The sequence below is a fragment of the Chrysemys picta genome, chromosome 10, assembly GCF_011386835.1.
Source record: "Chrysemys picta bellii isolate R12L10 chromosome 10, ASM1138683v2, whole genome shotgun sequence".
NCBI classification, from domain to species: Eukaryota; Metazoa; Chordata; order Testudines; family Emydidae; genus Chrysemys; species Chrysemys picta.
Window position 1 is genome coordinate 64,301,818 of NC_088800.1, and position 15,613 is coordinate 64,317,430.

Consider the following 15,613-nt stretch of genomic DNA (forward strand, 5'->3'; position numbering starts at 1 on the left):
TGAGGGGAGGGAGGTGTGCAATTTTGCATAGTCCTTGATTTTGTAAAATGTAAAGCTTACCTTTCCCTTTTGCTAAGTTCCTGTTATATCCTACAGGACTAAAGTACTCAAATATAAAGACAGCCATGGCGGACACAATGAGAAGCATCACAAACATCATCACCCAGACAGAAGCACTAAAAGGCTCTGCAGCAAAACAGACAAGAGAAACAGAAACACAGTTCATTAAACCAGTCACAGCACAACAAGAATTCTAATGTCTAGCAACTCTTTGTAAATTAGCTTTTACCACCAAAACACTAGCTATGTAATGATATGTAACGTGAGGTCAGTTTGACTGGAAGATTGAAAGAAAGAGGGAAAACCTGCAACCTGTCCTTGATTGCTGCTTCTAAATAGGCTAAATACAATTAAAAATAATAATTCATCTTAAGTTTGAGTTGCAATTCAAGAATGAAGGCTGCATTTCCCTATTTCACTGGGCAAAACCTGCACTCACATTAATTAGCAAATTTTAGTTTGATTTATCACATATCCACTGCTTAGTTGGTTCTCAATTATATAAGTATCTTGTAATTTTTTATTATATATTCAGTTATATGTGCCTATATAAACATGACCATTAAGGTCCTGATTCAGTTAAATCAGGGCTGATGTACAAATCCAACTCTCTCTCTCAGACTTATTTTATCTAAGCCAAAGTGTCAGGAAAAAAGGTAAATCTCTGACTTTACAGACAACTTTGAAGTTTTAAGGAAAACTTTTACCATGCTCAGAAAATGGAAGGATTTACTGCCTGGAGAACCAGTTTATACCCATAATTATTACAATATGAAGATTACCTTCAACTCTTTTGAGGGTAGTACAGTGAAGAGAGCTTTTTATTTTACTTTTTCCTCTTCTTCCATTGAGCACGCATCTCTACATGTTTCCACCATGCAAAGATGTCCTTTCGCAAGTTATGTTTTTAATCTCCGGAACAGGTTTCTTAAGGTAAGTAGTAGTAGTTTTTGACTAGCTTGTTAGTAAGTGTAGCAATAATTTTACTAAATCTGAATTACATGTTTTCAGAGATTATTTAGAGAGGGAGTGATGGACTGAGATTTATTTATTTAAATAAAATGGATCATACCCATCTGTAATGAGAAGATTTTTGCTGGAATAGTGTAGCAAGTATGCAAAAAAAAAAAGAGTTTCTTAAGGGGTATTGGAGACTTCCAGGTCAGTTTGGAAGTAGACAGACATAAGGGGAGCCCTTTTAAGAAACCCAGATTGTGTTTATAATAAATATTGTGTTATTTATTCACATATTAATTGGCATAAGAGCTACGTAAAAATTAAAGGGGATTAGGATGTGTTTTTAAAGGCAAAGGAGTACTCAGAACCCAAAGATAATTTTAGATGTTGCTTTAAGAAAAAAAAAAGACATAGGCTGAATAAGTTTTAATTTGGGAGAACCTATTAAGATACAATTCGAAATACAGCTCAAAGGAGATGTGGTACAATATTAGAGAAGTTCTCTTAGAGGTACTGAAACGTCTTAGAATGTTTCTGATCAGAAATAAATATTAGACAGAAAACATCCAAGACTGTCAGCAACACTACACCTCAAATTAAACTAGTTAAAATAGAAATAAGGCAAAGGGCAAAACAGGACAATGCAGCTAAGCTGGGCTAAAAACAATAGTTTAAGCAGAATGTTCTTAAATAATATAAACAGTCTGGCGATGAGGTGTAGGATTAAAAAATAAACAGAAGCAAACTAAAAAGAGCAAAAAGCAGCATTGAACAACAAATATAGAATAAATAACTAAGTGGATCTTCACCTCACATATAGTTACATTATAACGGGTCCAACCCAGTCATGTGGATAGCAGGGGAGCCCCCCAGGGGAGCAGCTAATAGTAAAGCAGCCTCAGCAAAAGTTACAGGGTGGTGGAAAAATATATTAGAAAAAAATTCTGTGTGTTAAATGATACCACCAAGTGTATAATTTGTTTGGAAAGAAGAACATGGGCTATTGAAAGGGAAGAAACAAACTTGAATTTCATCAAAGATAAAACCAGCAAAAGAAATTCTGTGGTGGATGTAACTTACCCACAGTAGTCATGCTTACAAAGAAAGAGCTTTCCATTAGGAGGGATAGTGCTGATTCTCAGGTTTAAATCTAAGAGAGGTTTAAAAGAGGTCTAAAAGAGGTCTGAAAAAGGTAGGAATATTCTAAACAACAGGAACTTTTTAAGTGCAATCAGTGTAGATTTTCACTAAATACTTGTAAGATCTAGTTTGTACGACTATTGGTAAGATATGTGTTTTGGGTGAAATGTGAGCTAACATTTGTAAAAGACACTAGAACTTGGAAATATAATATAGCAAATAATGAGGAACAATGCAATCAGATTCTTTGTGATGTATAGCAAAAGCTCTCAAAGTCTATGGAAATGCAATTAAACTGATCTGGAAGGAGAAAAAAAAATACCTAGAAATGCAGATGGAGACACCGTGCCATTGCTCCTTGACACCATGACACTTATCCCAGTCTCAACAAATGGCACTGAGAAGTCAACCACTTCTGAACGCTCTTCATTAATTGTAAGAGAACCAACAGCCATAACTGCTCTCTGATAGACCACCTGATCCAGAAAGAGAAGAAACCAACAACGTTACCCATATATGGTATACCATATTTCTCCAAATGAATTCAAAACGCTTGTTTGCCAAGGTTTTACTTAAGAGTTCTTTTACCTAACAGAACTTACTTCACCAATCATTCCATTCCACACATTATTGACCTTTTTGCCATGCTTCCCATTCGTCACCAGATATAGGTCATACGTGAACTTCACAGTTCTAGATAACTTCTTCAGGATGTCAATGCAGAATCCCTTGCAACATTTCTTTATGTTAGTTCCTTCATTAGTTGAGTTGCTGTTAACATGAGAGAAAGAACCAACCAGTTCATTTACGAAAAACAGAAGAGGCTACATACTAGCAAGTTTTACTGTATTTATCAGAAGTCAAGTGGAATACAGACGACCCCCGGGTTACGCAAACCCGACTTATGCAAATCCGCATTTACAGAAAAAGTTCCGTAAGCTAGAAATAGTTTTTTGTTTTCATTTTTTTGCGTAATGGTCGGGTATACGTTTCCGACTTACGTAAAATTCAAGTTATACAAGGCGTTGTGGGACGGAACGCTTGTGTAAGTCGGGGAGAGTCTGTACAAAAGTGAGACATAGACAGTGGGGTAAAATTCTGCCTTCCAATGTGTTGCTTTTTCATAAATTTGTTCAGCATTTACGTAGGATGGTGACAGTACCTTATAAATACCACAGATAGATTTGATTAGCAATAGATTGGATTGTTTGGTATCACACTTCTGCCATGTATCTTGTAAGCCAGCTACAAATTCCTGTAACTAGTTTTACAAGAGGGGGATGGCTACCCATATATTTGAAGGTAGCACTGGATCCAATTTAAAACTACTGATGTACTTGAAATAGCACTCGGAAGAAAAGGAGACTTAACATACTGAGCTAATTCAGTACTGGATGACTTCAATGGAGGTGGTAGTGGAATTGTATATTGAGGCTAAATTGGTCAGATAATGAGCAAAAGAGGCTTAAATAAACATTTTGCCATACTACGAAGCAATTGACAAGGACCATTGTTGTCTTGGATCAATTTAGAAATAATAGTGCACATATGACATTTTATATGGTGTTAGCAGGTCTTGCCAATAAAATTCTTATTTTTAAAAGACTCAGCAGGATTGAACTGAGCCTTATAAATAAGTGTTACATACATCAAAAGCATGTCTCTAGTACAAGGCTCATTTCAAACATATAATAATAAATAAAACCTAGTTCTTATAGAGACCTTTTCACATATAAATGTCACACTACTTAAAAGGATGCAAGTATTATTAGCCCAATCAGATGGGGAAACTGAAATATAGAACTGAAGTAGCTTTCCCAAGGTTATATAGAAGTTCAACAGCAGACCCTGCAATACAACATAGGCCTCATAACTCCCATTCCATTAACCTTACCACTGGAATATACTGTCCTCCTATGTAGGGAGGTTTGTATGGTCTTGACTAGAGCTGGATGGGAAATTTTCAATTAATTTTCTCCTCAGAAAATGTCAATTAGTCAAAACCAAAAGTTTTCATGGAAATTAGTTTCAATGAAACTTTCATTGGAAAGATTTCTCATGTCCAGGGGTGGGCGGGTGGGAGTGTGTGAGTGAGTGAGACAGAGAGAGAGAGAGAGAGAGAGAGAGAGAGAGAGAGCAGCCAGAATAGCAAATAACCTGTTTGTGAAGGCACTCACAGGTTCATGTCACCACATGCCTTAACCACCAGGCTACGGAGCCAGCCCTTCTCCCTTGCCCAATGAATATTTAATTATTTAGACAAAAGTACAATAGCTCCAACAGGTGAGAGAGACACACTTATGCCTTCAGTTATGTAATTCTCCCACATGAGAGTTATATTAAATCATTACAATCCATTTTAATCTGAAAGTGAGGAGAAAAATCTCCTTGCAGTTCCAAAGGTGGCTCTGGGCCCCTATATTTTGCCCCCTATAAGTACACAGAATTCCCACCAGCATCAAGCAGAGTTCTGTGCATGAAGAGCAAGCAGAATAGCGAAACTCAGATCAGCCATGTGGATTTAAGAGGAGAATTTTGCTCTTCTATTTTACTTCAATGCACATTTCGTGACCATAGCAATTTACAAAAATGTGAGTGTTCTGATAGGCCATGTCTGATAGGCACCCCACACTTGCCCTGAAAGGGTTAATGTAAGCTAAGAAGGAAGCCAGGTAACCAAACAGGCCACAGATGAGGGCAGGGCTGGTTCCAGGTTTTTTGCTGCCCCAAGCAAAAAAACCAAAAGGGGCCGGAGTGCCACTGCCGAAGCAAATAAACAAACAAATAAATAAAAGGCCTGAGTGCCGCCCCTTGAAAAGTGCCGCCCTCAAAGAGCCGGAGTGCTGCCCCTTGAAAAGTGGTGGGATAAGTAATCCCCTGCCCGAATGAGGGAGCCCAGCTGAGGAGGAAGGAACTGGGCTGAGTTTATAAAGCCAGGAAACTGATAGCGGAGGGAGCTGCAGGGAAGCAGACTGCAGTCACTACCTGGGAGAAGGGAGGTGTTTTTGCAGCTACAGTTACTCTCTAGGAGAAAGGAGCTGTGAAGCTGGAAAACCTGGGGAAACCAGGAGGTAAGGAAAGAGCTGAGGGAAAAGGTGTTAAGGTCAAGGAGGGAACAGATCTTAGCTTCTTGATTAGAGGGTCCCTGAACTGGAACCTGGAGTAGAGGGTGGGCCCAGGTTCCCCTGCCAGCCACTGCGGAAGTGGCACTGTGGGGTACTGAATGGGAAGACTGCCAGAGACTGCTATCAAGGAAAGATTTTGATACCCTGGAAGGGGGAAACATATATAGTGGCCTGGGTGGAGGGTCAAGTCACAAAGAAGGAGCAGCTGGAGAGAGAGAGAGAGAGCAGTAGATTGGGTGTGCAAGGAGCAACAGAAGGGGGCTCCAGACCTGGAAGGAGCTAATCCCCAGAGTGGCTAGGACACCTAGCTGTAAATTGACCCTGTGACACCATGGTAACACTAAGGGTTTTGTAGGAATATATAATAACAACAACAAGAAGTTTAGAGCCTGATCAAAGCTTCCTAAAATCGATCAAAATACTTTCTTTGATTTCAAGAGGCTCTGGATGGATCCTTATAAACCACCATTCCTCCCAGTATCTCCAAACATTGTTGAACCTCATAACATCCCAGTGAGGCAGGTAAATGCCATTATTATTACACTCATTTTGCAGCTGTGTAGACAGAGGCACAGCATGGCTAAGGGCCTGATTCAACACCTATTGAAATCAATGAGATTTTTATTCCCACTTGACTTCTATGGGCACTGGTTCAGCCTCGGTGACAGGTCCAATATTGCAAAGAAAATCAGAGGCAGAGGTGGGAATAGAGCCTGGTAAGTATGACACACTGATAAGTACAACACACTGGCATTCTGTGTCACAGAGCTTTCTTTACAGAATATTATACAAAAAAATACATCTTTTCAGTATCTGCCACTGTCAGAGGATTCATCAAATCAGTAACATTTCAAAATGGCTGGACATTCTTAAATCAGTTTTAAAAGCTTCTGTTAAATTATAACCTTTTCCCCAGTAGTGTAATCTATTTCCATATGACTCAACAACTAAGTCTTCATGATTGAGAATTTGCTGTGAATTTATTATCGAGTCACTGATTTAATATGATTTACATAACATTAATCAGAAGCAAAAGTGTGTAACAGTCCATATCACAAAAAGGAAAAACTTGTACAAAGACATGAATAGTGGGACAAAACAAAGAAATGCAGAAGGAACGAAAAAAGAAAAATAGAGAAAATTGAAATATATTTAAAAAATGCAAAATAAAAGAAATAAAGGAGAGAATTGATGGGAAGAAAAAGAAGAAGCTAAAGCTCAGGTGTATTTGAAAACAAAGATATTTCCCAAGAAAAGTTAGTACTTACTTAATTTTGACAAATTTACGGCATGGCACAGTGTTTTTTACACAAGTTTCTGTCAAAGGATCCATATCCTCAACGATGACAAAGGGGGCCTCCTCCAGGGTAACAATACTCAAGTGGTTGTCATCAGGGTCACTGTCTGCGAAAGAACTAAATCTTGGCCATACGGAATACGTCAGGCTCAGAGTCTTGTTCTCCCATTTTCCCACCTGAAACATGGAGAGACACACACTGCTGACATCTGCTTGCTGGGGGCTGTCGCTTTTAGGGGACTGGTACATAGTTTCCACAAACTATATTGGAAAGAGAGTCTTAATTTTCCATCAGAATTGGTTTAGAAATATTCAGCTGATACACTAAGAGAGAAAAACCAGTAGGGTCAAGTCAACTGAGGATATATAATTTTTAAGAGGAAAAATGTAGGTAAAGGTCTGCTAGTCTCAGTGACAACATTGATTGTTATTTAATCCTTGGCTATAACATGGTTAACATTTTGAAAATAATATTTTATATTTGCACTACAGCAGCAACGGGTACCCCCAGCAGTGCTATCTAAAACACATGCAATTGTCCCTGCTCCAAAGAGTTTCCTATCTAGGAACAAAATGTATGTATGTCAATTTTATAGAGTGTTATTGGCATAACTCTCTGAAACAAAACAATACTTACCAACACCTCTCTCCTTTAGGCATTCTTTAGCAACATACACACCTCAAAGCTTGGCATTTTTATTAAGAATGCCACCTTCTAGGTAACAAATTAACACTAATACAATAGAGAGTTGTATTAATGAAACTTCACAACCAGCAGACAAGTTACAATCTGGAAATCTTTGCAGTGGCATTCTCTGGGTATTACAAGTGTGGACTGATTATCAATTCATCAGAATGTTATTCTTGTATAATAGGTGAATATAAATGAGCCACTCAGTAACAAACATAATATAATTAAATTTAACATCCTTGTAGGGGAAAAAATGCCTAAGAAGCCCACCACAGTAGCATTTAACTTCAAAAAGGGAAACTACACAAAAATGAGGATGCTAGTTAAAAGGAACAGTCACAAGGATGAAATGCTTGCAAGCTGCTTGCAGACTATTTAAAAACACCATAATAGAGGCTAAAACTAAATGTATTGTTTCCTCCCCCCCCCAAAAAAAAAAAACTGTAAGAGGACTTAGAAATGCCACCATGGTTAAAGAGAGTAAAGAGGAGGTTAGAAGCAAGAAGGCATCCTCGAAAAATTGGAAGTCAAATCCTAGTGAGGAAAATAGAAAGGAGCATAAATTCTGGCAAGTAAAGTATAAAAGTATAATAGTGTAGCCCCTCCCCCCCCCCCCCCCAAAATCAAAAAGCAACTAGCTAAGGACACAAAAACTAACAGCATTTTTTTAAAATACATCAGAAGCGGAAAGCCTGCCAAATAGGCAGTGGGGCCCCTGGACAATTGAGGTGCTAAAGGAGCATTCAAGGAAGATAAGGCCCTTGCAGAGAAGCTAAATGAATTCTTCGCATCCGTCTTCATTGCAGGCAATGTGAGGAAGATCCCCACACCTGAGCCATTCTTTTTAGGTGACAATCTGAGGAACTGTCCAAGATTAAGGTGTCCAAATTGATATGTCAAACAGTAATAAGTCACCAGGACCAGATGGTATTCAACCAAGAGTTCTGAAGGAACTCAGAAATGAAATTGCAGCACTACTAGCCCTGTAACGTAACCTATCACTTAAGTTAGCTTCTGTACCAGATGACTGCTAACATAATGCTTATTTTTAAAAAGGCTACAGAGCTAATCCTGACAATTACCAACCAGTAAATCTAACTTTAGAACCAGGCAAAATGGTTGAAACTGTAGTAAAGAACAGAATTATCAGACACATAGATGAAAATAATATGTTGGGGAATAGTCAACATGGTTTTTGTAAATGGAAATCATGCCTCTTCAATCTATTAGAATTCTTTGAGGAAGTCAACAAACATGTGGACAAGGGTGATCCAGTTGATATTATGTACTTGGACTGTCAGAAAGCTTTTGACAAGGTCCAACATCAAAGGCTCTTAAGCAAAATAAGCAGTCATGGGATAAAAGCGATCACAGTTAAGTACCTGGTCAGTTTTCACAGTGGAGAGAAGTAAATAGCAGGGGGTCCCTCAATGATCTGTACTTGACCTGTGCTCTTCAACATATTCGTAAATGATATGGAAAAAGGGGTGACAGTGCGGTGGCAAAATTTGCAGACAATACAGAATTACTCAAGGTAGTTAAGTCAAAAGTTGACTGCAAAAAGTTACAAAGGGATCTAACTAAACTGGCCAACAAAATGACAGATGAAATTCAATGTTGATAAGTGCAAAGTAATGCCCATTGGAAAACATAATCCCAACTACACAGATAAAATGATGGGGTCTAAATTAGCTGTTCCCACTCAAGAAGGATCTGGAAAGCATTGTGGAAAGTTCTCTGAAAACATCTACTCAGGCCTTGGCTACACTTACCGGCAAGTTCGACGGCTGGAAATCGAACTTCTGGGTTCGACTTATCGCGTCTAGTCTGGACGCGATAAGTCGAACCCGGAAGTGCTCGCCGTCGACTGCGGTACTCCAGCTCGCCGAGAGGAGTACCGCGGAGTCGACGGGGGAGCCTGCCTGCCGAGTGTGGACCAAGGTAAGTTTGAACTAATTCGAAATAAGGTACTTCGAACTTCAGCTACGTTATTCACGTAGCTGAAGTTGCGTACCTTAGTTCGAATTAGGGGGGGTAGTGTAGACCAAGCCTTAGTGTGCAGCGGCAGTCAGAAAAGCTAACAAAATGTTAGAAACCATTAGGAAAGAGATAAATAATAAGACAGAAAATATAATGCCATTAAATATATCCATGGTATGCCCACACCTTGAATACTGCATACAGTTCTGGTCACCTCATCTCAAAAAAGATATACTATAATTGGAAAAGGTACAGAGAAGCACAACAAAAAATATTAGGGGTATGGAACAGCTTCCATATGAGGGGAGATTAAGAGGACATATTGTTCATCTTAGAAAAGAGATTACTAAGGGGGAATAACAAAGGTCTATAAAATCATGAATGGAATGGAGAAAGCGAATAGGAAAGAGTTATTTACCTCTTCACGTGACACAAAAGCTGGGGGGTCACCTGATGAAATTAATAGGCAGCAGATTTAAAACAAACAAAAGAAAATACTTTTCGCACAACACACAGTCAACCTGTGAAACTCATTGCCAGGAAATGCTGTGAATGCCAAAAGTTTAATTGGGCTAAAAAAAGAATTAGATAAATTCATGGAAGATAGCTCCATCATTGGCCAAAATGGTCAGGGACGCAACCCCATGCTCTGGCCTCTGATTGCCAGAAGCTGGGATTGGATGACAGGGGATGGATCACTTGAAATTGTTCTGTTCATTCCCCCTGAAGCATTGGCACTGGGCACTGTCAGAGACAGGATACAGGGCTAGATGGACCATTGGTCTGACCCAGCATGGCTGTTCTTATGTTCTCATATTCTTACTGTTCTCAAAAGTGCAGAGTCATTTATTAAAACATTGTTAGAGCTGACTGAAGTAAAGCACTAAGCATTTCGCTTTTTTCTGTGACCTGTAAAAATGGCCAGGTCATTTTGTCATATTTGGCAAGAACAAATTCCAATTGTGCATGTTTTACTTCTCATTACAAATAATGCATTCTAACTTGTTTTATTTAGAAGTACAATAGCCTTAAAAGCTTAACAAGCAAGCAAAGCCTCTAACTTTACAATAAATAATGTATTCTATCATTTCTGGCCTATTTTGAAGACTCAAGCCAAATTTTAAATTTAAATTTTGTTTAAAAAATTTGTCCTCGTTACATTTTTTAAAATTACACACATTCCTAAGGTAATAGCCCCAATCCTGATCAATCTTGCATAAATTTTACACTTAAGTGACTTCAGTGGGGTTAAGTCGTGATTTAAAATAGAGTAATAGAGATTAAAATCAGGCTCAATATCTGTCTCTGCTCAACCAATCTTGGCTCTTTCTGCTATCCAAACATCAAGTATTTCTACATATTACTTCAATACATTGTGAACTCTTTTTATAGCATTCCCTCTTCAGAATGTTTATAACTGCTTTGTATCTTCAAATATAATTGCACAGTTTACCTGAGCCCTATGATAATGAAAAGTACAAATAAGCTATCAAGCCACTTATGCATCCTAGGAATTTTTCCCAATTCCTGACTAATTTAGCGAAAACCATTTAATAACATAATCACGAATCTGACAAACATTTGTTTCTCTAAAAAAACAGGTTGGAATTAACAGTACAATCTGTTAGGCCAGACTCATGAAAGCAAAGTAGGGTTTGGTGATGCTTCTACATTTTTAGAAATTAAAAGAATAAATACTATTGTTGTTTTGTCATCTTTAAAAATTAAATTAATAGTTCAAGGAGCAAAGAGCATTGAATTTCAATTTGAATTGAAAACTGATCATTTGAGGGATAGAGATCACAATCTGATAGTTAGTGAAGTATCAGTGTTGTATGAATTACGCACAGTCAGTCTTACATTCAATTTCCCCAGCTACAGACACTGCAGATGTCCAACGCAAAACCCACAACATTCAATCCCCCCAAAACTACCGGGATGCACCTTTTGGAGAACTGGCCTGTTGTCATCCTGGCTTTACACCATTTTCTCTGCAGTGACTTAAGTGAAGCTTTTCTCAATTGACTCGAGTGGAGAATCAGGCACCCGGCCTGAAAATCCTGCAGGAAGAGGATCTTCAGAAAATTCCAGGGACCCATTCCCAACATGAGCAGAATCATTGGCTCAGCTGTGCTACCATGGGTCATTCTGTGACCTTACGGATGGGGATCAGAGTGTGCAGTAGAAGTTAATACTGCTCTTAGAAACATTTATTTCTCCTGTTTTTCAAGCCATAAATTACTTATATTTAATTTTGTAGAGACCCATCCCACATACTATTAAATTTTATTGTAGTAGTGTCCAATGGCTCCAGCAGGGATCCATTGTGCTAAGTGTTGTACAAACAAAGATATAAAAGACTGTCGTCACCACCAAAGAGTATAATTTAAGTCAAAGCACATGCTTAAATCCATTCCCATTCAGGGCAGCACTTAAGCACATGCTCTTCCTGGCCTAATTTCTATTCAGTTTGTGCTTCTGGCTTCCTGGGATGCACAGGGACTCAAATCAAAAGGAAGTATGAGAATGGCTACTTCTTATACACTAAGGCTAAAATTTTCAAAGTAGCCTAATAGGTGCCCAATTCTAAATCAAGGGGATTTCGGAGCCTGACTTCTGTATCCTACTTTAAAAGTTTCGGCCTGAAATTTGATAAAAATACAACCTATCCCCATGTGATTCCATTAAAGAATTTAGGCCATTAGGAGAAAAACAATTTCACGTGCATGAAAATAATCCTATATATCTGTATGATAGAGCTGCATTTCAAAAAGGGATTGTCTGCCGAGTAACAGCATATAATCCCATTTGCAGCAGTGTCTGTGCTTGGGTGTGTTAGCACACAGACATCATGTACATTTTTGCCCAGGGTGAAACCATTTTATGAACTCCACCAGCTGGTACTGGGAGAGTTCCAAAAGGATTAAAACTTCAGTCAAATGAAGTGGCAAACATTGCAATAAAAATAATCAGAATTTCAAACTGCACAGAGTAGCAGCATCTACCTAGGGTTGCCAGGTGCCCGGTTTTCCACCGGAACGCCCGGTTGAAAAGGGACCCTGGCGGTTCCAGTCAGCACTGCCAACTGGGCTGTTAAAAGTCCGGTCAGCGGCGCAGCAGGGTTTGCCTGCATTGGCTCCATGTGGCTCCCCTAAGCAGTGGCATGTCCACCCTCTGGCTCATAGGTGTAAGGGCAGCTGGGGGCTCCGCGCTCTACCTCTGCCCCAAACATCAGCTCTGTAGCTCTGCAGTCAATGGGAGTTGTGGGGGTGGAGCCTGTGAATGTAGCAGCGTGCGGAGCTGCCTCGCTGTGCCTCCGCGTAGGAGCCGGAGTGGGGACATGCTGCTGCTTCTGGGAGCTGCCTGAGGAAAGTGCAGCCCAGAGCCTGCCCCCCAATTCCTCTCCAGCACTCTGAACCCCTCAATCCCAGCCCAGAGCATCCTCCTGCATGCCAAGCCCCTCATACCCAGCTCCACGCTAGTGCTTGCACTCCCAACTGGAGCCCTCACCCCTACTGTGCCCCAACCTTCTGCCCCAGCCCTGATCCCTCTCCCCACCCTCTGAACCAGTTAGTCCCAGCCCAAAGCACCTTCCTACACCCCAACCCCCTCATCCCCAGCCCCACACCAGAGCCTGCACCCCCAGCCAGAGCCCTCATCCATTCCCGCTCCCCAACTCCCTGCCCCAGCCCAGAGCCCCGCCCCCCCGCACTCTGAAACCCTCATCCCTGGCCCCACCCCAGAGCTCACAACCCCAGTCAGAGCCCTCATCCCCTCCTGCACCCAACCCACTGAGCTAGCCCTGTGAAAATGAGCAAGTGAGTGAGGGTGAGGAGAGTGAGTGACAGAGGGAGGGGGGATGGAGTGAGCCAGGGCGGGGCCTCAGAGAAGGAGCAGGGCCTTGGAAGAGGGGTGGAGCAGGGGTGGAGCAAGGGTGTTCGGTTTTCTGCAAGTAGAAAGTTGGCAACCCAACATCTACCTCCCACCTGTCTATTCACAGCAGTAAGAAAAATAGAAAGAGGACATGGCCGGGATTCTGTTGCATTTACCTACTCATGAATATGGCAGTGCATCTGTAGACATAGCTACGTGAAGAGACAACATGATGTATAATTGTAAAAGATTTCTTGTTTGGCAAGCCACTGCTTCTTCCTATTATTCTGCTGAATCTCTGTCATATGTGGAAATATAATTACAAGCTGCCAGCTGGAATCTGAGCTTATTTGTTCATATAAAGATGAGGATTAAAGAAAATGTTTCATAGTTTAGTGTTCTATGTTTCAATTATGGTTATTGCCATCTTACTGTTCTGAGGAGGAGAGTTAAAAAGCGGGGGGGACTGATTTTTAAGAAGTGTTGATCATTTACAACTGCAGATCAAGACAGTGCAAACTGCGGGGTGCTGAGCTCCCCCCAAAATTGGGCCCACTATCTATAACAACTGCCACATTCAGGTAGGGGATTTACTCTAACAGTGTCAGCCTAGTAACTTATTAACTAACTAACCTGAAAGTTAGCGATGACATTGTATGTCAGCATTGTTCATCAATGGAACCAAGTAAGACACACTCCTAGGTCTCAGTCATACATTGTGACCCATCCAGATGGATTGCTATACTCACAAAAGGTCCCATTGACTTCAGCTGGGCTCTGTGGTATCGGGGAATTAGTCCATGTCTATTGGAAAGCTCTCCACTGACCAGCATGGCAAACAGCAACAAGCCACTGTCAGTCTATACTGTATCGAAGCAGGAGGGGACAATGATGAGAGGAAGTGGTAGAAAAATGCTCAGGAAATCTTGCTGGTGACTTGAGAATGGTAGATGATGTGTAATGTTAATTAGAAAATGCCTGCAGATCGCCCTTCTTGAGCAATGTTTGGGCTGGATATTGCTAGTTCTAATTAAGAACTGGTTAGCACAGACACTGGATTTGCTCTGTCAAAGATGCTAGACACATGAGTGAACAGCTTCCATCTTCACATGATATTTAGACTTCTGAGCAGTATGATGGCTGAACAGTATACATTTTTAATGTAAACACACAATTTATGTAAATCAGCCACAGCTCTGAATTTCAAATTCACATTTTCTTCTCATTTATTTATTTTCATTTGGCATGCATATTGTTTAGTTTTTACAGAATTAAAGTGTTTAATTACAAAATAGGAAGGATTTAATATTAAAATTAACTTTGGAAGTTTTCTGGTTTGCATTTTTGTATATTAAGTTGAATTATAGTATTGTTAACAAGAATCTGAATGATGGTACGAATGAGAATTTTAAATACTATTTTAAAAATCTTTAAACATTTCTTCTTCACCACATCCTTGTGCAGTAGATAAATATTCTCATTTTACAGACTGAGGGACTGAGGCAGAGAAGTTAAGGCTCCTACATCAGCAAAGAACTTATGCACATACTTAACTTTAAGCATGTAACTGCTTTCCCAGATCAGAATTTTAAGTGATTTACCAAAGCCAACACTGGGACTAGTTAGCATCAGAGATGTCTTATAATTGGGGAGTTCCTGGCTCCCATTATTGTGCTCATACCACTAGACCACACATCCCTATATTTTAAAATAATATCCAAATCTTTCTACTTTGTAGGTTACACCCACCTCTGTTTATAACCAAGACCAGGGATCGGCAACCTTTGGCACGCGGCCCGCCAGGGTAAGCCCCCTGGTGGGCCGGGCCGGTTTGTTTACTTGCCACGTCCGCAGGTTCAGCCGATCGCGGCTCCCACTGTCCGTGGTTCGCCGTCACAGGACAATGGGGGCTACGGGAAGTGGCAGCCAGCACATTCCCTCAGCCCGCGCCACTTCCCACAGCCCCCATTGGCCTGGGACGGCAAACCGCAGCCAGTGGGAGCCACGATCGGCCTAACCTGCGGACGCGGCAAGTAAACAAACCGGCCCAGCCCGCCAGGGTGCTTACACTGGTAGGCCGCGGGCCAAAGGTTGCCGATCCCTGATGTATTGGATCTTATCCTCTGCACAGTAGTGATCAGGGCCGGCTCCAGGCACCAGCTTACCAAGCAGGTGCGTGGGGCAGCCACTTCGGAGAGAGGCGGCACGTCCAGCTGTTTGGCGGCAATTCGGCTGATGGTCCCTCACTCCTGCTCCGAGCGAAGGACTTCCCGCCGAATTGCCACCGCAGATCGCGATCGTCATCGTGGCTTTTTGTTTGTTTTTGTTTGTTTGGCTGCTTGGGACGGCCCAAACTCTGGAGCCGGCCCTGATAGTGATACCCAGCTTGGATGCATTCCTCTTTAACTGAAATATGCAAAAGATACATAATAAACTGCACAGTGAAGGTAGCAAATCCATGAAGATATTATGCAATGCAAAATACTAATC

The 15,613-nt window shown here is 40.8% G+C and overlaps 1 protein-coding gene across 2 annotated transcripts in view; it reads right to left on the reverse strand.

Moving 5' to 3' along the window:
• The window catches only part of GRIN2A (glutamate ionotropic receptor NMDA type subunit 2A), a 311,958-nt gene that overhangs the window by 82,845 nt on the left and 213,500 nt on the right, over positions 1-15,613 (reverse strand). For both annotated transcript variants that reach the window (XM_005295240.5, XM_024100633.3), the window contains 4 exons: positions 6,551-6,756; positions 2,760-2,928; positions 2,480-2,633; positions 61-186 (listed from right to left, as the gene is read on the reverse strand). In XM_005295240.5, the coding sequence (XP_005295297.2) occupies positions 61-186; positions 2,480-2,633; positions 2,760-2,928; positions 6,551-6,756 (655 nt within the window). The remainder of the gene's footprint in view (positions 1-60; positions 187-2,479; positions 2,634-2,759; positions 2,929-6,550; positions 6,757-15,613) is intronic.